Below are 26,193 nucleotides of genomic sequence, written 5' to 3'. Positions count from 1 at the left end.
TGTGACCGATCGACAAAGGATGCTTACTCCTCCTAGGAATCTTCTCTCACCTCTGGTATATCCAGAGCTCCGTCTTTGCCCAACTCTCTATTTTGTATTCCTTGTAGGAGTTATGAGATTGATCACTGTTCGTTATCTTCACCTTTTCGCAATGAAAAGTAAACAGGTAGAAATAATTGTTAATCACTTGTTAGCATTGAACTATTATTCAGACTTTGATTATTTTTGTTTTTAAATATGTGCTAAATGAAGTTCAAAATATCAAAACTCTTGATTTTGACGACAGTATATTCTCGTGGTTATGGCCTTTTGAAGCTGTTCACAGTGTTCAACACTGAAACAAGTATGCTGATGAATGGTCACTCATGATACGTGATATGATATTGTTATGATTGGGTATTTGTGTATGGTATTGGGATGTTCGTAGATCCAAGTTTGCTAAAATTAAAACATCGTTTGCCTTTTGAACCCCATCCAAATAGACATTTCAAATGCTTTTTTTCTTGGTCGACAGGAAGAAAATCTTTGAAGTGGAAGCACAGATTCGTATCTAAGGTTGTCAATTTTCTAATACATGCTATAAAATATTGGTTTTAAAAAAAACAAAAAAAAAAAACGCCTAAAGGTGAATGAAGAGGATTTTGGTAGTTCAAAATATCACACTTACAGGAAGTGGGGTGATGCCTGGGGGAGCAGGAAGTGGGGTGATGCCTGGGGAGCAGGAAGTGGGGTGATGTCTGGGGGAGCAGGAAGTGGGGTGATGTCTGGGGGAGCAGGAAGTGGGGTGGTGCCTGGGGGAGCAGGAAGTGGGGTGGTGCCTGGGGGAGCAGGAAGTGGGGTGGTGCCTGGGGGGGGGCAGGAAGTGGGGTGGTGCCTGGGGAGCACGTTGCATTTGACTGACATAATCTAATTATCCCCACCTAGCTGTTTTATTTTGGCCCCTTTTGTCCTCGTTATAATTGTCAGTGGGCGAAATTAAAACTGGGCAAAACTGTTTTCTCTCTTATCGAACTGTGATAAGGGGGAATGTAAAAGGGGCGAAACCGTCAGCAAGGATATAAAGGCGAAATTAACACGGGGCGAAAATAAGCACGTATACAGTATTTGTTTATATTTTCTAATACAAATAAAGATATAATGGGAGGGGGCGCTTGTATTTCACTAAATGGTTTTATTTATAACTTTCAAGCTTATATTCTTCTCATTAAGAACTACTGCTATTAGATCTAAGAACATTGTGTGCAGTATAGGTGGGGTGGGGATGGGGGGGGGGGGGGGGGGGGGGTGTAGACACCCAATACCAACATTTTTATTTGCATTAGTAAAGAAATAGTCATCATTGTAAAAATAAGTGATTCTGTGTGTCTGCTGCAGTTATGATATATATACATATGTATATATCAGCTGCAGGAATACTTAACATTTACTTTCCTGGGAAATCTCCAACTCCACCTCAACCCCCAAACCCCATCCTTTTTTTATTGTGATGCATGATTCAATAACTTAAATATTATAGTGTTGGATCTAACAAAGTTGAAAAATGGAATTCCAGTCCGTCCGTGCGAAAGCGGCAGGCGTAAGGTCTTGCATCGTATCCTTGTTGGTGTAGTTTAAAATGATGCAATAGCTCAGCGCTAAGGCTAAGACAATGTATATATATGATAAAGGCACAGGCACTCGACGTTTTCAATATCTATAATAAAAAATTGCCTTCTTGTAAACAAATGTGAATACTATTTTTACAGAAAGGCAGTTTTTTTTTATTATAGATATTTAAAACGTTGAGTGCCTGTGGATAAAGGAGGACATAAATTATATAACAGAGGTTTAATGTCCTGCTGCGTGCAAGAGAGACCTCGATATATAGTGTAAAGAGATTTATAGATGATGTACCTCCGATCCCCTTTTCCTGAGTGTTTATAAATTACAGCTTGTATTGACTAAATACAATAGAAACTTGAACTTGTAGAGCGAACTTCGCTGGTAATCCTTCTTAGTCAATAATTGTCTCTTAAAGCCCTAAGTTGATCAATCCATGGCGTGTTTTAAGGGAAGGAAATATAAATAGGTTATGCTCCGTTCGTCGATGGTTTGAAATATTTATATGATGGAAAATAGACTTGTGATAATTCTCTCTCTCTCTCTCTCTCTCTCTCTCTCTCTCTCTCTCTCTCTCTCTCTCTCTCTCTCTCTCTCTCTTTCATTCTCTACTTTGTTAAAAAAAATCATCACTGTTATAGCCTTTGCATTTACACCTAGCAAAAATATGTTTAAATATGGTGGCGTTTCTGTAACAAATGGTTTTTGCAGGATGGGGTTGTCAACCCTATGCCTGACCCTCCTCCTTTGTCTGGGCTTGGAATCGGCAGGATGTTTCCCGAGGGTCACACCCAGGCGGAGTTATACAAAATATATAGAAAAGGAAATTTGACTTCAGAAATATCTTATTCATTGTATACTACATAGGAACGTTTTCATACTAGGTCAATCAGAATGCCAGTACCCTAAATCGCGTTTGTTACAAAATCGTTTAACGTATTTTAGTTAATGGTGAAAAATATGTTGACTATGCATTGGATATAAGAAATGGCATCCCCTAATTAACGCATGATAAGAAATAAGAAATTACACCCCCTAATTAACGCATGTTATGATGATTCACAGTTGTTACCTATTTATTGTCTTATTCAAAAGACACGGTACAATATCATATTAATGACGAGAAGCTCAAATATCACCCGGTTGTGTTTTGCGATTTACCTTAGAATTTTTTCAATTCAACACTGCGTATTTCTGTTTAGTATATGTACTGCGTATTTGTAGTTAGGACTGCGTATTTGTAGTGAGTATTACGTATTTGTAGTCAGGGCTGCGTATTGTAGTGAGTATTGCGTATTTGTAGTGAGTACTGCGTATTAGCGTTCAGTACTGCGTATTTGTAGTCGATATCGCGTATTTGTAGTCAGGATTACGTATCTGTAGTAAGGATTACATACTTGTAGTCAAGATTACATATTTGTAGTCAGTACCACGTATTTATAGTCAGTGTTGTGTATTTGTAGTCAGTACCACGTATTTATAGTCAGTGTTGTGTATTTATAGTCAGTACTGTGTATTTGTAGTCAGGACTGCGTATTTGTAGTCTGGACTGCGTATTTGTAGTCTGGACTGCGTATTTGTAGTCAGTGCTGAGTATTTTTAGTCAGTGCTGTGTATTTGTAGTCAGGACTGTGTATTTGTAGTCGGGACTGCGTATTTGCGGTCAGGACTGCGTATTTGCGGTCAGGACTGCGTATTCGCGGTCAAGACTGCTTATTTTGAACTGTACTGTGTGCATATTTTATTCCCCACAACGCCACTACAATGTAAACTTGAGGTGTGATTGTGAATATACACTTTAAGGAAACAGACTATAACGCAAATTATGCATTTAAATCTAGTTCACGCTTACAATATAGTGTTACAAACAGGATCCAACTTGATGGATAGGCAAGAATGTAAAAATTCTACTGATCAGATGTAATTCAAACCACGTAATGGCCCCGCCTACTTTTGTCTTTGTAACTAGGTAGTATCTATATTACTTTGATTTATAGTTGCTTCATACCCCCACCCCTCCTTGATGACAATTAAACAAGCCATGTATCATGCACAAGCATAAAACTTGTCTCCATCCATTTAAACGAATATTAACTGGCGCTTAACAAAGAGAGAACCGGTCTACTATATATTGACCCCCGATGCAGACCAGATGAAAACTAGAATAACTTAGTGGCAAGTGTTTGTAACGACCCATTTAACATTCAAATCTACCCCCTTGCGGCCAACTCGCGGAATCGCTGTGTGCACCCATGGATTACCTCCCTTTGTCACAGGCACAAAGCGCCCCCACAGGTAACTGTGGTTGGAGCAGCCTTTCAAGAGTAAATGCCACGTACGGTGTTCTGACTCGATCCCAACTCTACCCTGCCTACCCTGGTGAAAATCTTGGTTAAGGTCCTTAGCAGGGATCAAGTGGATTAAATGTTACTAATTATGATTAATAGATATGGTCGGTTGATTGATTGATTGATTGTTTTTACGTCACGTCTAGAATTGTTCACGCATATTGAGACGTCACCAGCTGTAGGAATAGTACCACAAATTTAGATCGACCTATCTTAGCGCACAGGGCACAATCCGAGATTCCTCTGACTCTTACCACCGCTTTTATATTGTGACATGCACTGTAAAAAATGTGTTTAGAGTTCAAACACTTTTCTAAACACTTTGTTGTCACTTTTTTTGGACATGGTTAGATTCTAAACATGTTAAATTTCTAAACACATGAGAAAGTGTTTAGAAATTAAACACTTGTTTGTTTAGAAATTAAATGTGTCTAAACACATAAATGGAAGTGTTTAGATTCTAATATAAGCGTTTAACAGCTAAACACTTCACTACAACCTCCTTTTACCTCCAGAAAAGAAAATACTTTTGTAAATCTTGGTGCAAACAGAAGCTTATACATTTTATTGATACAAAGAGCAAACTTTTGTCTATTTATGTGAAAAGCCATCGACTTCACACAAAATATACTCTACATCAAAAAGGGGTGTGTTCCATATGTAAAAAATCATGAACAAATGTGTTCAACGTCACACAGAAATAAAAGTATATCTAAATTTAATGTATTCATGTATGTAAAAATCATGAACATATGTACTGGACTTAATGCAAAAAAAAAAAAAAGAAGAAGAGAGGATTGAATAGTAATGTATTTGCAATACCATAAGTTTCATGTGTCCAGCTTCACATCCTAAAACATGTGCTCGACTTCACAAAAAGATATTGTGTGAAGTGTGTTTGTACTTGTTTACAGTGCAGTATTGTGTGCAGTATTATGAACTTAAAGTGTCAAATGTACTACGAAAAGCTTCAAGACATTCAAAATACTTGTATATTCTCTGCTGAATTAAAATAATGGCATCTGATAAAATATAAACTTTATAAATTTATACTAGTGTATGATTCTATCAATCCAATTTCCTTAGATGCACATAGTTATACTTTTAAAGATATCTTTGAAACTGTGCAAAACCAGATTTAATGAAACTTGTATATAAAAGGGGGGGGGGGGGGGGAGGGGCATTTTAATACGTCTACACAAGAAGTGTATATCATAAAATCATTAAAAAACAACACACAAAAACCACTAAGGTAATATGCAGAAGTAGAAAATGGATTTCATATTTTCCATAAACTTCAGAGGTTTTTAGTGTCTGTTAATTAAATGTGTAATTTCAAAATTTATTTTCAAGGTTTTCATGCTTCCTGTAGATTATTGCGTAATATCGCATTATCAAATTGTTCTCTGCCACTTTTTTTCTTTTCTTTCTTTTTACATTTTCATGATAGATAGCGTATTTGTGATACAAAATAATTTAAAGATAGAAAAATCAATCGTATATGGTATATAATTTTTTTTTTTGTATTTATAATGCTCGCATTATTCAATCTGTCTCCACAAGATGTATAAATTAAGCAAGTGCAGCGAACTGGCAGAGAAAAGTTCCAGTCTGCATTGTCACCTGGCGGAAATTCAAACTGGAGTAAAATCTCTGATCATTCACCACCCTTTGTGATCTCGCAAAGTCATATCTCATTGCTCTGAGATTCCTGCAGAGATTATCTGAATAATATAGCTGATCTTATGATACGTATACCAGGGACGGATCCCGGAATTTAAGTTGGGAGGGGGGGGGGTAGGTGGGGGCGCAACTTAATCAGACATAAGTAGAAAGAGAAATAAAAGCTATGAACGGATATCTTAGCTGTAGGATTTTAAACTCGAATCCAGAAATACATGTGCAGACATCAATTGAATTTCCGGATATCACCACTTTGTTATTAAATAGAGAGCATTGAAGATTATCAATTTTCCATTACACTACAGGTATTTCCCTCAAGTATATAGGCCTATATAAGCATCTAATTTTCATTGGTAGTGGCTAATTTGGGCTCGGACACAGATTTCAATTATTCAACTTACATTTAATGCAAGTACATGTACATGTAACTATTCAATTTTATATCGTTTTCTATGGAAAAAAAAACCCAAACACAAATGATTTTGAAGGTATTTTTTTTTATATAGAGTGTACTCCATCTTTGAAACTGTCGGATTTTTTTGAAAAAAAGTTTATATATATATATATATATATATATATATATATATATATATATATATATATATATATAAAGTCTCTTTATCGAAGTAAAGTATAAAAAAAAAAAAAAACCCACCTCTGAACACTTTGTAGAAATATTTCGACCGTGTTACCGGTCTTCAGTCGTGTTTCAACATCCGTTACGAGTGTACACGACTGAATGCAAACACAAATATCATATGGGGAAGTCGTTGTGGCCGAGTGGACTTACGCACTGGTTTGACAGTTTTGCTAGGCGGTTGATGCCGTGGGTCGCTGGTTCGACCCGAGGCTGGAGTGAAAATTTTCAGTACCTAGTTGTGATTATTTAGTGCTTTATGTATAAATATATATATAAACACGACTGAAGAATATATATATTGAATATACAGATTTTTTTTTAAAATTGCCATAAAAATTCCCCTTTCCCTCTTTTGAAAGTGATGCTATGGATTTCCGTCCTTCAACAGATGTTTTTAGTAGATGCTATAAATTGTTTTCCTTTGCTCGTGCAATAGTGTTGACATAACGAACTCTAGTATATGCCAATACAGCTATAAAATTTCAAGTCTCACTTTTATGTCTTTTAATTCGATTTATTTGTGTGTGTTTTTATTGGAACTTCCCATATAATTGTCTATCGATTTCACGTCTCCGACACTGAAATCACGGAGCATCCCACTAAACAGTATACGGAACTTACAGTAAAAGAAGATTATAATACAGATCTATGCCTAGATGTGGAGTGTTCGCACGCATCCCACCGACAGTGCTTGTGAACCACACACACACACTACACTACACTTAAACATGTCACATGGCCGGTCGTCAGACACGTCCTGAACACAGCGCATGGTATTTAATGCTTCAGTGCTATGAAATAGTCATGCGTGGCCAATGCTGGGTAGTAGAAATTGCTGGCTTAAAGCGTCCATTGTGAAATCTACGCCAGTTCCTACAGACAATGTAAATCATTTTCGTACAGCGAGACATTTTTGAGGAATTCCGTGATCAGTTTACCGGTTAGTAATATTTTCTTTATTGTCGTCGTTATTAACAATATTTTAATATTTTACATCTAGCAAACACACATTTACACATTCATGATTCGATATTGTAAGTTTGTGACACATCATCATGACAGTATGATTTTTGTGAAGACTGTTGAGTAAATTTCAACGATCGTTTCCTTGTTTTGTGTGTGTGGATGAAACACTACACAGTGTACATATTAATTTCCTTCCTCACTTGCACAATTGATGATACTTGTATCAATCCTTGCGTGGCGGTGTGTGTAGTGAGTCTGTGTTATACATAGTCTGTGTTTATATATAGTGAGTGTGTTATATATAGTAAGTCTGTGTTATAAATAGTGAGTCTGTGTTTATATATAGTGAGTCTGTGTTATAAATAGTGAGTCTGTGTTATATATAGTGAGTCTATGTTACATACATATACATGTGTATAGTGAGTCTGTTACATAAAGCGAGTCTGTGTTTACATATAGTGAGTCTGTATTATAAATAGTGAGTCTGTGATAAATATAGTATGTGGGTCTGTATTATATATAGTGAGTATGTGTTACAAATAGTGAGTCTGTGTTATATATAGTGACTGTGTTATATATAGTGAGTCTGTGTTATATACAGTGAGTCTGTGTTATAAATAGTGAGTCTGTGTTATGTATAGTGAGTCTGTGTTATAAATAGTGAGTATGTGTTATATACAGTGAGTCTGTGTTATATACAGTGAGTCTGTGTTATGTATAGTGAGTCTGTGTTATATACAGTGAGTCTGTGTTATAAATAGTGAGTCTATGTTATATACAGTGAGTCTGTGTTTTAAATAGTGAGTCTGTGTTATGTATAGTGAGTCTGTGTTATAAATAGTGAGTCTGTGTTATATATAGTGAGTCTATGTTACATACATGTACATGTGTATAGTGAGTCTGTGTTATATAGTACTTGAGTCTGTGTTGTACATAATGCAGGGCTTGAAGCTAACTTTTTATGTCACCAGTCCAGCTGGAATGATGGAGTATAATTTCAACCAGTCCGCAGAAGAATTTACCAGTCCAACAGAGTTTTCCAGAAATAATTAAACATATTTGGTTAATGTTATCAAAATGAAATTTAACTCAATATACCTCAGACAATATTGTAACACTTAAATGTGGGATTTATATTTACGAATCAGATTCGTCTGATATCTTCAGATCGAAGCATGCCAAATGTGTGTATAAAATTTCAAAAGTATATTTTCCAAAATGATGCTTTAGAAAATTAACCAGTCCCATCGGACTGACAAAAACAAATGTCAGTTAGTCCGCCAGACTTTTAACCAGTCACAGACTGACGGGCATATGTTAATTTCGAGTCCTGTAGTGAGTCTGTTACATAAAGCGAGCCTGTGTTTACATATAGTGAGTCTGTATTATAAATAGTGAGTCTGTGATAAATATAGTATGTGGGTCTGTATTATATATAGTGAGTATGTGTTACAAATAGTGAGTTTGTGTTATATATAGTGAGTCTGTGTTATATGTAGTGAGTCTGTGTTATAAATAGTGAGTCTGTGTTATACGTAGTGAGTCTGTGTTACATACATGTACATGTGTATAGTGAGTCTGTGTGAGTCTATTACATAAAGCGAGTCTGTGTTTACATATAGTGAGTCTGTATTATAAATAGTGAATATGTGTTACAAATAGTGAGTCTGTGTTATATATAGTGAGTCTGTGTTATATACAGTGAGTCTGTGTTATAAATAGTGAGTCTGTGTTATATACAGTGAGTCTGTGTTATGTATAGCGAGTCTGTGTGATATATAGTGACTCTGTGTTATATAGCACTTGAGTCTGTGTTGTACATAGTGAGTCTGTGTTACATACATATACATGTGTATAGTGAGTCTGTGAGTCTGTGTTTATATATAGTGAGTCTGTATTATAAATAGTGAGTCTGTGATAAATATAGTATGTGAGTCTGTATTATATATATAGTGAGTATGTGTTACAAATAGTGAGTTTGTGTTATATATAGTGAGTCTGTGTTATATATAGTGAGTCTGTGTTATATATAGTGAGTCTGTGTTATATATAGTGACTCTGTGTAATTCATAGTGACTCTGTAATATATAGCGAGTCTGTGTTTATATATATATATATATATATATATATATATATATATAATGAGTCTGTGTTATATATAGTGAGTTTGTGTTATGTATAGTGAGTCTGTAGTGAGTCTGTGTTATATATAGTGACTCTGTAATATATAGTGAGTTTGTGTTATATAGTGAGTCTGTATTAAATGTAATGAGTCTGTGTTATATTATTGAGTCTGTGTTATATTTAGTGAGTCTGTGTTATATTTTGTGAGTTTATGTTATATATAGTGAGTCTATGTTATATAGAGTAAGTCTATGTTATATATAATGAGTCTATGTTATATATTGTGAGTTTGTGTCATGTATAGTGAGTCTGTAGTGAGTATGTTACATTTGATGAGTATGTAGTGAGGTATATATATACGTATATTGAGTCTGTCTTATATATCATGAGTCTGTGTTATATATAGTGAGTCTGTGTTATATATAGTGAGACTGTGTTATATATAGTGAGTTTGTTATACATAGTGAGTCTGTGTTATATATAGTGAGTCTGTATTATATATAGTGAGTCTGTGTTACATACATGTACATGTGTATAGTGAGACTGTGTTATATATAGTGAGTCTGTGTTATATATAGTGAGTCTGTGTTATATATAGTGAGTCTATGTTATATGTAGTGAGTCTGTGTTATATGTAGTGAGTCTGTGTTATATGTAGTGAGTCTGTGTTATATGTAGTGAGTCTGTGTTATATGTAGTGAGTCTGTGTTATATGTAGTGAGTCTGTGTTATATGTAGTGAGTCTGTGTTATACATAGTGAGTCTGTGTTATATATAGTGAGTCTGTGTTATATATAGTGAGACTGTGTTATATATAGTGAGTCTATGTTATATGTAGTGAGTCTGTGTTATATATAGTGAGTCTGTGTTATATGTAGTGAGACTGTGTTATATATAGTGAGTCTGTGTTATATATACTGAGACTGTGTTATATATAGTGAGTTTGTTATATATACTGAGACTGTGTTATATATAGTGAGTCTGTGTTAAATATACATATAGTGAGTCTCTGTGTTATATATATATATATATATATATATATAGTGAGTCTGTGATATTTATAGTGAGTTTGTGTTTTATGTAGCGAGTATGTGTTATATGTAGCGAGTCTGTGTTATATGTAGCGAGTATGTGTTATATTGTGAGTCTGTGTTACATATGTTTGTAGGACAGGTTATTTGCAAAGACTAATATATTCTGGAAATAATTTTAAACATTGTCAAAATACTTCTCTTTACAAAAATATTCTTCTTTACAAAAGTTCTGTGCACATTTATTGCATTGTATTTAAGAACAAGTATATGCTTATCTCTATGCATGTGTTATGCTGTATTGTCTTCAAATCTAGGTGTAAATGCTACATAACTACACCAGCTTACATTGTGTGTGTCTGAAAATATATCTATTCATTTTTTATTTACTTACTAGTATTTGGACTTTCTGTAAAATTAGTTTTTGCTTATATCTTCTTAAATCATTAATTTAAAAAATTGAAATCTCCATAATACTAATATTCAATTATGTTTAATACAAACTAATATAATTTATGACCAGTATTCTGAAAAAGATGGGCAACATCCAATATCTTGGAGGTCTGGGAGTCTAAATCTAGAGTACATTTATTTCTGGGAGTCTAAATCTTGAGTACATTTATTTCTGGGAGTCTAAATCTTGAGTACATTTATTTCTGGGAGTCTAAATCTTGAATACATTTATTTCTGGGAGTCTAAATCTTGAGTACATTTATTTCTGGGAGTCTAAATCTTCAATACATTTATTTCTGGGAGTCTAAATCTTGAGTACATTTATTTCTGGGAGTCTAAATCTTGAGTACATTTATTTCTGGGAGTCTAAATCTTGAATACATTTATTTCTGGGAGTCTAAATCTTGAGTACATTTATTTCTGGGAGTCTAAATCTTCAATACATTTATTTCTGGGAGTCTAAATCTTGAGTACATTTATTTCTGGGAGTCTAAATCTTGAATACATTTATTTCTGGGAGTCTAAATCTTGAATACATTTATTTCTGGGAGTCTAAATCTTGAGTACATTTATTTCTGGGAGTCTAAATCTTGAGTACATTTATTTCATTGTTTCGAGATTTAACTGTCTAATATAAAGTAATGGGTATTGTTTGTTGTGTAGCTTGTAGGTACCTGATATTTGGGCACATGTTTGAGCAGTCCCCTCTCTTAAGTATAATGAAGGTCAATACCATATCTTAAAACTAAAGGTCAAATATGATAACGTCAATTTGCCGAATGTGTCATATTTTTTTTAATCACTTTTTTAAAAGGTCCAGCATATATCCAAAATCCTAGTTTGAATTTTCTTTATTTTAAAATATACCAAATTCTTTATCTATTTATTCATTATGTTAATTTTTTTCAAAAGTTGATTTATACATCTTTTGAGAGATCTTGATATGAAGCGATTTGACATTATAATAAATAAGCTTTGCCATTGAGGAGCCATGCATGTTATATTGTGCATCGCGGTGGACACAAATATATCAATTACAATATATTTTGTTGAGATTTGGGAACAAATAGGTCAGCTTTATAAAAAATAAAAGATATTAATTTTAATCTCTATAGATAAGTTTTTACAAAGAGGACATTCTTATTACGAAAGTTTAATTTCACACTCTTCTAATTTCACACTCTTCTAATCTAACAAGAGCCTGATACCCTAGATTGGAAACTAAGTGGCAAAAATATTTTTTTTTTAAATTAAGATATATTTCTTTTATATCTTACACAGCAAGAGGTTTTGTTCCTTTGAACAAAGTATTAAAAGTTACAAGAACAAAAAATTGAACTTGAGGCCATCATTAAAAATATTTTTGTTTGATGTACTCCGACCCACATTTTTCAAGTCGGGTAGGTAGGTCGGTATTTTTTTTTTTTTTTTTTTTTTTTTTTTTTTGAAAATCAGATTTACCAATTTTCTTATGTTTTCATTAAACACATAACGCTGCCAGACAGAATAGAGTTTAGAACAATCATTTTGTACACATTGTATATAATACACGTAAATTGACAGCAATTTACAATAAGTTTTAATATTACCCAATATAATTTTAATGCCGATTTCCCCGCATCGTTCAAATTGTTGTGACGATCGTGTTCCATTCGTGTGTCTCAGTTTAAGAGCTAAGTAAAAGTGCTGTTCACCTATTAAATCGTCATAACATTTAAATAATCCCATATCAAAATAATATGCGTGCCTTTTCAGAAATATAGACCAACATAAACGCCGACTCGTGGTCCGCCATAATTTTGGTGCGCTATCCCACGTGATTTTTTTATTTAAATGACATGACTTTCAAACTTTTGTACATAAATACGATCAGGCCTCGACGGGGGAGTTCGTAGCTCCTTGTTCTATCTTGTTGGTAGATAATGTGGTAATTTGGAGCTGTGATGCGGTATATTTGATCGTTCACATAGAAAAGTGTTTGAAAAGTTCCCGGATTAACAAATGGTCATTATCAAAGTGAAAGTAGAACCGAAAGACGCTCTAAGGACATTTTGATAACAAGAATTCTGTAAAACAATTAGTCCAAATAAAAAAAAAAAATAGCATCAAGTTTAATACTAATTCGAAGAATGTTTATTTTCCAGGGAGCAAATAAAAAAAATTTAAAATTTCCAAGTGCGGGAAAAATGATCGGGTCGGGGCAAATTTCACGGGTCGATCGGAGTACATCAAACAAATAAATTTTTAATTTAAGCCTGAGGAAATTTTTACGTATTTGTTTGGTACAATCTTAAAGAAGGTGTACTTATGAAGACTTAAACACCGAGACCTTGTGTGGTGGACAAGTTATAAAGTATCGTTTCCTGAAGTAAGCCTTAGATCCTTGTATCACCTCCGTCATAGATCGCGCCACCACAAATTGTAATCAGTCGGATGTAAAAGAGAGAGAGTCATGTGTGTTCGAGGCCGGATAATCTCTGCTAAGTCAGGCGGATATAAATCCGGTGGGTTTTTATTCTATGGTTGAACCTCACTCTGGTCTGTGTTCAAAATCTAGGCTTCCGTATGTAAAATGCATCTCCGTGCAGTGATCGCTAAATCTACCTAGCCAAGAATATATTAATTAGTGTTTGTAAATGATTTTCTAACTGCTTCGACGGGTCACAGCTTGGTGTGATTTGAATATGATATAGAATTTTTATTTATTTATTTATTTTGTTTTTTGTTTTTGTTTTTTTGTTTGTTAACGATAACAGGTTTTGACGATTTTTGCGGTAAGAATAACAGTATCGTATTTCTTTGATCATGCGTAAAGTAATGCTTGTTGGCGTGACTACCCTTATTTTTTTTTTAGCAACATATTACATACAAAGTTAACTTTATTGGCCGATCGTCACCGATGTCTTAGTAGCATCCCCACCTACCAAATCTAGAATTTTAAAGTTTGGACAAAAGAACATATTTTAGGTGTTGTTTTTAATTTTGTTTAATTTCTATGCATCCGTAATCAGGGATTCGGGGGCTTTTTATCTCCTTGTCTGTCTGTTTGTCCGCAGGGATTTTAACCTTGGCCACTTTTGAGCGCTTAGTGCTAGGGCTTTCATATTTCACGTGTTTATATATTTCTTTTGGTACCAAGCCTTGAGGTTATAAAACTTTTACCGTACTCATACTCAAACTCAGCCGTGTTTATTTTGAGTACAACTCTGAGCAAGCTCCAAAGCATGCTCGAAAAATCTTGAGCATGTACTCCATTTAAGTGGGAGAATGATTTTTATAAAAGTTTTCTAACCTTCACTTTCGAATACGAGTACGATTTAGATCACGGAGTTTTAATTTGAGTATGAAAACGTGCTCAAAAGTTTTACATTGTATAAGCACCAGGCCAGAATTACTTTGCTATCACACGGGGACATCAAAGTTTCACAAACACATCTTGTTTTTGTTTCTTCTTCTGCGACTGTCTCCTTTGGAAAAGCGATACTAGGTAACATCCTACTGTAACATACACACTGCATGGTACTTGTAAGTTGTAAAGTGGCTAAACCTCTCGAAAGTCACGTGTCAATATTGAATGGGCGTTTCTATGGTAATTCGTTGTCGTGTTAATCCAGTGGTTCCATGTGAAATAGAGAGAAAGAGAGAGAGAGAGAATAACATTGTCTTAAATTGTCAATTTGGACTGGCATATACACGTTGTATTGAAAACGCGTAAAGTTTAAAAACTAGTTGTACAGATGCCGATCGATGCCATGGGCCATATTTATGGCAGGGGAACAAAACACCATAAAAAAAAGACCCGTTCTTGAAAAATCTTGATAAATCACAAATATAAGTTTTAAGAACATATGTTCAATTCATATATCTTTGACCCAAATAATGGGAATCTTAAAAGCAAATTTTGATTTGAAGTCATTATAGTGTAATTAAGATATCGTGACATTTTAGATATATAGGTATGGTTTTCTTTACAAACGATATATAGGAACTATATATGTGATTGCTATATTATTTTCACGCTTTGTGGTGTTATTCTATTTTCATGGTTTGTGATGTTATTTGTTGTCATGGTTTGTGAGATTCGTTCCGTACCTGTAAAGGGAAATGTAAAATCCATGTTTCATGTGCTTTCACCTTGCTGTCAACTAGGATATAAAAGTTTTCAACCCTGAACCGTAATGATAATGCTGGAATACATTAAAAAAATGAAGAAGAATAAACCTTGAGAGTAAAAACAGTCGACACCCAATCGCACTTTATGAACATTACGTATAATGGTCCTTGTTTAATGTCCCGACAGTCAACACGTGTGCCGATAGTCAATACGTGTGCCGACATGATCATGGTCATGAATCGTTACAAGTACTGACAACTGCTTTATGCATAATTATGAATTTGAAACTTACAACTAACAGTTTATAAAAAAAAAAACCTAATTGATATCTGATCACTTCCAGTAAGTATATGTATATATACAATCTTACATGTAAGTACCTGCACTCTAGTGGGCAAATGATGTACTGCTTAAACTTGTATTAAATGAGATCTTCCGCATGCGATAGAATTTAATTTCGAAATATATGTACGCAATCAGTTGTACCACATGGGTTCGAATTTATACTACTAGAAAGGTACACTAGATCGTCATAATGGCTTACTCTGTTTTAAGACATGAATGGAAATATAAATGCTAGCAATATTTGTCTATTTTGTTAAGATTTGATTACTTGACCTAGAAGCCTAGTAGGCTATTCTCTTTAGAGAAGTGAACAGGCATAGCCTACATCCTCTTGTCCACTTCTCTAAAGAAAATACCCAGTAGGTTAGCAAGTTGACTGCATAACTGTAGCTCGCGGGTTCTAAATCCCCCCCCACCCCCCACCCACCCCCCCCCCCCCCCGATTACTATCTACGAAAACTGCATTTTTTACTAAAGTAAATTTGTAAAAAAAAAAATAAAAAAAAAAAAAAAAAATCTATTGAACATATCCTCCACTTTTCATCCCTATCAAATTTCTCTGGTGTGTTATTCATCCTTAATTAAGGAGGTACTGCACATCGTCATAATGGTATAAGATTGTACTTGAATATGTAGAATACCAGCAAAGTTCATCCCGAAATTGCATGTACTATTCAGAAAAAAACCTATTATTTACTCGAAATTTACCCGGGCACTGCACTGAATATTTGTGAATTCCAACAAGTATAATTACTGTCTGCGCTTTCACTTAATATCACAGCCATTTTAACCGGTTCCTTTGATACATTGTACATGTACACCCCAAAAATGACGAAAAGACTCAAAACGATTTAGAGACCTAAATATTAATTTTGATTAATGATAATTCATTACAATTCATAAATAATGCTAATAATAAGTCTTTAGAAAGATACACGGTTCATCTATTTTTCAATCAAACCACATTAACACTGTACCAGTGGTTGACGTTTTATAATAATAACGTCATTTTGGGTACTTAAAAATAACGGTCAAAATGGCCGTGAAAAGTGTTTTAACATTTTCAGTCATTAATAGCTATTGGGAACGTTGATTTATGAATTGTAGTCATAAGTTTTACATGTAGTTTAGAATAAGAATGATATCTAATGTTACAATTCACCAGCGTTCTCCTTAGTGGTACAGTTGTACATTTTATGTATTTGCTTGCTGCAATTTGCAAATATTTTGTTTAGTATTACAGTGCCAGGGCCCAGGTACATGTGTACATGTAAATTTCGAGTAAAAAAATAATAGGCTTTTCCTTAATTGAATTTTTACGGAATTTCGCGACGTACTACGGATATCTCGGAGTACAGAATATAATCCTATACCATTTGCTCTTTCTTCATCGGCGAACTTGGGTACCATCTATTTAGAGTTCTATACCATCCGCATCAAAACGTTATAATTGCCAGTGGTTAGAACAGTCATTAGTGATGTCTTTTGTGATCCGCCCCAAAGCACTGTACGTAAACAGATGATGTAGAGATCATCTGCGGTGTTTGCGACCCTGGTTACCAAGGTTAGAATAAAATTGAATAGGTTTCAAAAGAAGGAATCCAATACCTCCTACCTGCGGTAAATAGCGAAAACGGAGACTACGTATTACTTAAATAATGGTGGAGATGCAATTATTTTGTCACACACGATCTTGAGTGAGTACATATTGTATTTACACATTAGAAAAGCGTAACGCCCAAAAAACAGATGGCCGATTCTATAAATGTAGACTATTAGGGTTCAATGAATTCATGATTCTTGAAATTCATCAACTTTTATAGATTTAATGAAATTTAATCATACGAAATCCATTTATATGTAACTATACACGATTGTACTATAACAGGCGCGTGCCAGAGGCATAGGTAGGGCTTGAATGTCGTGTTATGCAGGTGACCGAATTCGTCTGAGGTCGAAAATGTTGCTTGATTTTCAATGGACGCCATCTTTAAAAGTTAAAATGGGTAGCAAGGTCATAATTCATGTAAATACTGAACATTTCTTCTTGAGTGAAAAAGATGCAATGAAGTTCTAATATTACCGAATATTGATTTAAGTAAACCATGTAGTCAATCGTCTTTTTAAACACCCAGTCTACTGTAGTCAAAGCGAGGCTCTTCATGAACCAGTGAGCTGAAAATTTCTATAGCGAACCATGATCTGTTTCTATCGATTGAAAACGAAACCTTCACTAGTGTCACAAAAGATCCAGGGGCCATTCAAAAAGCAAAGTATTGGTATTACTTTAAAAACATTGAACTATGCTTTTATTCGAACTATTTACATTTGTAGTCCTGCAGAATTGAGTTGCCTCAAATCAATGATGTGTTACTTGAATAATATATAGGTATATATAGTAAGCTTATTGATTTAAATACCCTGGCTCTTAGAATCTGCAAGAACAACATTCATTGATCAATAAGATGTTACTTGTACACGCCATAACTATATTAATTTTGTCAGGGCGATGATAATGAATAATGCACAGAAATCAGCGTCATCAATGAAATATGTCAGTGTACATTCATTTAGTACATGTAGATTACATAAATGGATTCAATGTTTCTTCAGGTATTGCAGTTACATATACAAATGTACCATCATTAATTATGTTCCCCAAACGTAGTTGTTTTTTTTTTTTTTGTTTTTTTTGGTTTTTTGTTTTTTTTTATTCGCTGTCAGTTCGTTTATCATTGAAATCTTGTGAAATCTTTTATTTAAACTAGTATAACATATGGACATGCTCAAACAGGTACATGCATGTGCACTGAATTTTTTATTGGATGTCTATAACTGATGTGTGTCTGTATGAAATGAACTGTACGTTATAAAACAGTTATACTGAGATGCTTCACAGAATGGTATGGTCAAAATCATCTGTCCTAAAGGCTAAAACAAATGACACCACTTGCTACAATGTAAATGGGGGAATGTTTGGGGGACATCTGTAACAGGGCCGTTACAATTAGTTCTAGATCATTCCTGATAGTGTTGCTTAATTACATGCTTTCTATGCATACCTTTATAACATGCTTCTGTTTTCAAATATACATGTATTGTGATAAACTGGTAACAGCGGTCAATAGGTAACCAATGAGGCTTGATTTGCATCCATTGTGTGGAGATCAGTATTGTATCTTTAAGGAGAAGACTTGCATAATACTCAATCTACCACGTAATCATTTAATAAGTTAACAAAATGAAATATCATGTAAATAAAATGAAATATTATACAGAATCAGTCTTTTTATTGGTTTTAATTTAGTTGATAATAGTTATAAGTAATTCTGTATTGTTTATGTGCGTGATTCTGACATTTATTTTCTTTTAAATATTACATTTATACTTCAGCATTGGTTTTGTTTAGAATTTTCGTATCCAGGTTTTGATTTTCCCCATTTTATTTTCATATTGATATTGTAGTTTAACCCTGCTTAATATGTTTGTTTTAGTCCATGGTTTTATATCCCATACCCCCCCACCCTCCACCCCCAAGGGGAAATATATTGTAAATAATATCAAAATGGTATTGACTACTGGAAGTAAAAACAGAAATATAGAAAAAGAAGTGTCAAAGGAAAATAGGGAATTAGTATTAAAATGTTTAAGTTAAAAACGAATCAAATAATATAATGGAAATTTACCAAATTTTACAAGTACAATTAAAAAAAGGAAAGAAAAAAAAACTACTATTCAATAAAATAAATTCTAACAATGTTTTAAAAAATGGAATTTTATAATGAAAATTATGTACTTCAAATAATTAAAATACAAATGTGATAAACTATTGCAAACTAAGAAAACCTGAAAGGATATAATTGTAACTCTGTAACATCAACAACATCAACATTTAATTTATTTCGCGTAGAAAATATACAATGAACACATTCACGTAGCGGGAATTGTTCCGCGTCATTGTGTAAACACTAAACAGTGCATTGTAAACCTGAAAGAGAATACGCGTAGAAAGGAAGTCGTCGAATGACTTAGTATTTTATCATCTGCCAAAATCTTACAGCATGATTCTATCTGGCTGTGGTAAGGGGGATAATCGTGTATGTCCTTCGTGACATCATGAACTATAAACATCGGCAACTCAATTGTTTATTGGTGGTCCTGGTATTCAGCTTTGGAATGGGGAAGCCCTATAGTTTTGTTATATATTGTAAAATGTTCGTCTCATTGCTGAACTGAATGATTCAAAGAAACTGATGAAAATAAACAAATTCGTTTTCTTGACTACTGTACACGTGTAGCAGCGTACATTTAAGAAATGAATTTCATTTTTAAAGTAACAAGAGTGTGTCATTCCAATCCACTGCACACATTAATAATCAAGCCGTCTGATTGGTTAATAAGCTAGCTGCCTACACTTCTATATAAAATTTTGTTTACGTCGGCTCTGATGGGATCTCTCACTGCGACTACTTCGTCTCACCATTCAAAAATACAGTGTTATGCAGTCAATTAGCAACGATATTCTTCAATTATTTTGCGTGAGTATCGTAACTTTATGAAATTCGGAGCTCGTGTAGTTTTCAAAAGCTGTTACTTTCAATTGCACTAGATCTAATGTGAAGGTCATACTATCAAGAACAAACATTTTTTGGTGTATTGTTTACTACATGTATATAAATCGTAAAGTTAAGGTTCACCATTTCCCCCAAAATTTTGTTTTTCACTTTTAATGTTCAAAATTTACTGTCTAATTCACAAACAATTAAGGTTATGCATTATGGCAGAATCTCATAATAGAGAGTTTATTATTCGCTGTGTGACCAAAGATTGGGTAATGTTATTGTATACAAAGTCTATGTTTATCAAATATATCATATTTCAAATATTCTTTAGATAAAGTGTGCCATTCAAACGTTAAATTGGGATGCTTTAAAGTACAAAATTACCATTTCACTACCTAGTAAATATTTACAAGGTTCTAAGCTTGTTTTTAACAGAAAGTTAAGGCCAAAATATCACTCTTAACCTTGCATTAAGTAGGTACAAATTTTGGTTTTCAACTTTTGATGAGTTATATTTTTAATATTGAACATCAAAAATGAAAGAGGAAAAACACGAACCAGTCCCTTTCAAATTGAATGTGTTGATTTTAGTGTTTGCTTATTAAATTTCACAAACGTTTTCTTGGTTACGGACTACTTTTAAGACGATTTATTTCTACGCGATTATTCTAACGTTAAAAAAAATAATAAAAAAGCCCCCGATAGGAAAATATTTTTAAACGAATTTGAATGATAAGGATTAAACAATCTTTTTGTGCCCCCGAGATCAAAGATCGGGGGGTTTATTGTTTTTGTCCTGTCTGTCATTCTGTCTGAAACTTTAACCTTGCTAATAACTTTTGAAAAATAAGTGATAGAGCTTTGATATTTCACATGAGTATTCCTTGTGACAAGACCTTTCCGTGGGTACCAACATTTTTGACCTCGTGACCTTGGAGTTTGGCCTACTTTTTGAAAACTTTAACCTTGCTAATAACTTTTGAACAGTAAGTGATAGAGCTTTGGTATTTCACATGAGTATTCCTTGTGACAAGACCTTTCTGTGGGTATCAACATTTTTGACCCTGTTACCTGAACCTTGGAGTTTGACCTAATTTTTGAAAACTTTAATCTTGCTAATAACTTTTGAACAGTAAGAGATAGAGCTTTGATATTTCACATGAGTATTCCTTGTGACAAGACCTTTCCGTTGATATTAAACCTTTTGACCTTGACATTTGACCTACTTTTATTTTATTTTTTACATTGGTCATATGACAACTTCTATATGGTAAATATTAGAGCTTTCATATTGTACATGAGCATTTCTTTTGACAGGATCTTTCTACTGGTACCAAGATATTTGCCCTTTTGACCTTGGCCATCATCAGAATTGGCCATTATCGGGGGCATTTGTGTTTCACAAACACATCTTGTTAAGAAATTAATATGTAAACTCTATACATTTTACTTACAAACTAGATTGCTTCGCTTTTTTTATCCAGTTTTTGAAGTAAACTGTCCAAAGTTTATACGTCGATTTATTCTTTAAAAGAATGTTCAATCCTATAATGAACTTCTACACTTCAGGCCGGCATATGCGCCAGGAAGCGCATCAGATGGTATACCAACTCAATACTATTAATGCAAGTTTAAATATTTCTTGATAAACCAATTATGGTATACATGTATGTATGAGATAGGGATTATGTATCTGTAGTGTAGATGACAAGCATCCGGTATACACCCATCCTCACAACCCGAGTCGTCCTGGGTTCGATAGTCTCGATTCCGAAACTTATAACGTGGTGACAACTGAATGCGCCAAGCGCCCGGCATTCGAAGTAAACGTCACAGGCATTTCGGCTTTTAAAAGAGAGGCCCAAGTTAACCAAACACGGGAATTGGGTTATTCTGTATTTATCAGTAAGAGTCATGAATTATCAGGTGATTAGCTAAGAAGATAGTCCTAATGAAATGTAATTTGAAAGGTCAAAGTTTAAACTTAGATTGACTGTGTAATGATATTAGAAAAACGTTATAAAAATCAATTTAAATTGGCAATTTTTTTTTTTTATTTCTAATGAATTGATATTTAGATGAATAGTATACATTTGGGATATTGATGACCTTCATTAGTTTTGATTTTGGGTCCACAAGTCCAAGGTTTGGTCAGCACGACATGCTCTAGAGAACTAAATTTTAATGTCCAGGCAATAACGTTTCTCCGTTTTACCGATTCCTGAAACTACTCAGATATTCAATGAGAAGTATATGACCAATAATGTATCAAAAGTCGAACTAAGTACACATGGATATAAACTGTCGTAGGGGCTAACGGTAGATTCTCTTTTCACCAAAACATGAAGACCCAGACACAGAATTATTAGCTTCATATGTATATTGATAGGGTGAGGTGAGGTAGATAAGTAAACCGAACAATGGAAAGTGTAGATGCTTTCTCGATGTTGATTAAATTTACTTTCCACCGTAGGTCATGAAGCCTCACATGTTGAATATTCATGAGATAATAACCAGTCCTAATAGAATAGTCATTTATTTACGAAGAAAGGGAAATGGTTTTATAGACTTAAACTGATTTTCAACACTATGAGACTGTAGTCATTCTTGTGTTGAAGTTGTAATTTGCTTTTTTTGGGGGGGGGGGGGGTATCTTAGTACCAATAGAGACATTGCTAGTTGATAATTTAGTATACTAAAACCAGCTTTTTTTCTATTCTAGGAACAAAATGAAGATCCACATCCGAGGAATCGTAATATGTGTAGCATCTATTGCCTTCATCGTGGTAATTTGGAACATGAACTATGATGTTCGCGACAAAGGCTTACCAACGTCAGAAAGCAAAATAAATGTACAGGAATTCCATGTACAGAAAAGTGAAATTGAGCAACATCGGAAGGCACCATCCAGGGTAAATTTCGATTTCAAAAAATATATGCGAGAACCTCATCCGCGAACAGCAGTAAGTAATGCGGACAAATTATACTCACAAGCATCTCAGGACAAAGTGGTGTATGACATACTAAAGAAATCTGGTGGATTTTTCTTGGAAATTGGGGCACACGATGGACAGACCCTTTCCAACACGTTATGGATGGAGCGCAAGCATAGCTGGTCAGGTCTTCTTATCGAAGCTAATCCAGAACAATGTCAAAAAATTGACAACCTCAAACGACATGCCTGGAGAATGTGTGCATGCCTTTCTAGTATTCCAAAAACTGTCACTTTTATCAAAGGTCCGTCATTCGTCATTGAAAAGGCAGTAAGTGAGCACTATGCAAAGTACTTGAATAAAGATGACACATTAACTGTTCCATGTTTTGCTTTGGAAGACGCCTTGAATCATATGAATATACACCATATAGATTATTTTTCATTAGATGTCGAGGGCGGTGAAAAATCCGTTTTGCAGTCCTTGCGTAAAGGTCTTGAATCAAAGCAATTTACTGTGGATGTCTGGACTATTGAGTTTAAATGCTACGATGGAAAACAAAACGTTATAGAAAAATCTCGGGAAAATTTAAGATTTTTGCGAGAGTACTTTCAGACCCTTGGTGGGTATACAGAACATTCACAGTTAGAACCTAACCTCCCTAACCCGCCGGAAGGTAATGGTCTGGATGTCGTGTTTGTTCGTACTGAAGTATGGTGTAAAACGCATGACAAACTTCCCAACGGCAACTACTGTCCCGGGAAGACTGCTCCACCGGCTGAGACAACTCCTGCTAAGAAGACATTTGATATGAAAGACTACCTGAAGGAACCTCATCCATACAAGAAAAGGGAGAACATGGACAAGAAATACTCGCAAGCAAATCAAGATCAAGTCGTGTACGACATTTTGGGCAAAGACGGAGGATTTTACTTAGAGATTGGGGCTTTTGATGGATTTGCACTTTCCAATACGCTTTGGCTTGAACGAAAACATAACTGGACAGGACTTCTTATCGAGGCTAATCCAGAGCTATGTAAGAGAATAGATAAAGTAGAACGCCGTGCTTGGCGATTATGTGCCTGCCTTTCAAGTTCAACCAAGAACGTAACATTTCTTAAAAGCGAAGCGATTGGTGCGGTTAAAGAGGAAGTAGACGAGCATCATGTTAAATGGATCAATAAGAAAGACTCGGTAACTGTTCCGTGTTTCACATTGGAAGACGTTTTGAATCGTATAAAAGTGAAACATATCGACTATTTTTCTCTGGATGTTGAGGGTGCAGAAAAATCTGTATTGCAATCGTTATTAAAAGGTCTCCAATCAAAACAATTCACAGTGGATGTCTGGACAATTGAGTATAAAGTTTACGATGGTAGCAGAAATGTTATGGAATTCTCTACTAAAAATCTAAAATTTTTGCGAGAGTATTTTCAGGATCTGGGTGGTTATACCGAACATTCCCAACTAGAGCCACTTGTTCCCAAACCGCAAGATGGTACGGCTTTGGATGTCGTTTTTGTTCGTAATGAGGTATGGTGTAAAACGCATGACAAACTGCCAAACGATAAAGCCTGTCCTAGTAAGAAGTCTGATAAGAGTCCTGAAAAGACCGATACAGTTGATATAAATAAGTACTTAAAGGAACCCGGTCCATATGTTAAGAGGGCAAACATAGATAAGAAATACTCACAAGCAAATCAAGATCAAACCGTGTTCGACATTATGAGCAAAAAAGAAGGATTTTACTTGGAGATTGGGGCTTATGATGGAGAGGGCCTCTCCAATACTGTTTGGCTAGAACGAAAGCATAATTGGACTGGACTTCTTATCGAAGCAAATCCAGATCTTTGTAAAAGAATAGATACCTTTGGACGCCGTGCTTGGAGATTGTGTGCATGTCTTGCTAGTTCAACAAAAAATGTTACATTTTTGAAAAGCGAAGCAATTGGCGCGGTGGAGGAAGAGGTGGACGAACATCATATTAAATGGATCAAGGGAAAGAACTCCGTTGTCATCCCATGTTTCACTTTGGAAGAAGTTTTGGATCGTATCAAAGTAAACCATATTGACTATTTCTCTTTGGATGTTGAAGGTGCAGAAAAAAATGTATTGTTAGCCTTGCGTAAAAGTCTTGCATCTAAGCGATTTACCGTGGACGTTTGGACGATTGAGTATAAAGTGTACGACGGTCATAGGAATGTTATAGAACTCTCTAAACAAAATCTGAAATTTCTACGAGAGTATTTCCAGAGTATCGGTGGTTACACTGAACATTCTCAGTTGGAACCTCTTGTTCCTAAACCGAAAGATGGCTACGCTTTGGATGTGGTGTTTGTTCGTAATGAAGCTTGGTGTAAATCACATCTAACTTTACCAAATAACAAACCCTGTAAACAATGAATGGACTTCATACCATAATGATAAAAATATTTCAATTTTTAATAGTTCTATATCGCTTGTGGGTTTTTCCTTAACTTCGGTACTGTCTTTCGCTGATTCAAAATCGCGAAGTCCTACGTTTTTACTCGTTCTTACTCAACACTTTATTTCTATCGTTATTACCATTATTATTATTATTATTATCAATGTTTCTTTGCTCGAAACTTTGCAAGTAATTAATATCTAATATACATGTATTTTACTTTCGTCGTCCATGTCTTGGCTCAATATTCACACGTTTTATTTTCCATAATTCATAAGGAGTATGTTTGAAATTCCTTTTTATAGGCAATATTATCATTATGAGTTTATCCTGTTCTGATCATAATGGCTATATAATTGCTATTTTCAATGCTGCATGCCAAGATTTTATGTAACGCAAATACTCTAAACATAGCGACGTGTCTTCTGAGCGTCACAATTTGTAAAACATAGCGACGTATCCGCTCAGCGTCAGTTCATAAAACATAGCGACGTATCCGCTCAGCGTCAGTTCATAAAAGATAGCGATGTATCCGTTCAGCGTCAGTTCGTAAAACATAGCGACGTATTCGTTCAGCAGCAGTTCGTAAAACATAGCGATGTATCGGCTCAGCGTTAGTTCATAAAAGATAGCGATGTATCTGTTCAGCGTCAGTTCGTAAAACATAGCGACGTATCCGCTCAGCGTCAGTTCGTAAAACATAGCGATGTATCCGCTCAGCGTCAGTTTGTCAAACATGGCGCTCAGCATCCATTGCTGGAAACGATACTCCTTAGAACATGAACCTATATAATATATTGGTGATGCACAAATATAGTACTAATTGTGTGCATACAAGGCGTTTACAGAATGCGAACGAGTTTTTTTTTTTTGTTGTTGGATTTTTTTTTGGGGGGGGGGGGGATACTGTCTTGATGTACAAGTTATGCTGTTGTGATTGGGTTTTCTTTGCAACCCATGTGTGAAACAT

General features: G+C 34.6%; 1 protein-coding gene across 4 annotated transcripts; it reads left to right on the top strand.

The window, feature by feature from the left end:
• Nucleotides 1-408: 408 nt before the first annotated feature.
• On the top strand, nt 409-25,243 carry LOC125673092 (uncharacterized). 4 transcript variants are annotated; one of them, XM_048909359.2, is made up of 2 exons: nt 409-555; nt 22,588-25,243. In XM_048909359.2, the coding sequence occupies exon 2, from the start codon at nt 22,595-22,597 to the stop codon at nt 25,199-25,201; it is 2,607 nt and encodes an 868-aa protein (XP_048765316.2). In that variant the 5' UTR covers nt 409-555; nt 22,588-22,594; the 3' UTR covers nt 25,202-25,243. The 4 variants fall into 4 exon arrangements, with proteins under 4 accessions (XP_048765316.2, XP_048765314.2, XP_048765317.2 ...); XM_048909357.2 differs by lacking the exon at nt 409-555 and adding an exon at nt 6,969-7,210; XM_048909360.2 differs by lacking the exon at nt 409-555 and adding an exon at nt 11,418-17,000.
• The last annotated feature ends 950 nt before the right edge of the window (nt 25,244-26,193 follow it).

This window comes from Ostrea edulis, chromosome 3, assembly GCF_947568905.1.
Source record: "Ostrea edulis chromosome 3, xbOstEdul1.1, whole genome shotgun sequence".
In the NCBI taxonomy this organism is placed as follows: domain Eukaryota; kingdom Metazoa; phylum Mollusca; class Bivalvia; order Ostreida; family Ostreidae; genus Ostrea; species Ostrea edulis.
Note: the sequence above shows the minus strand (reverse complement) of the source record. Positions and strands in the feature narration are given on the sequence as shown.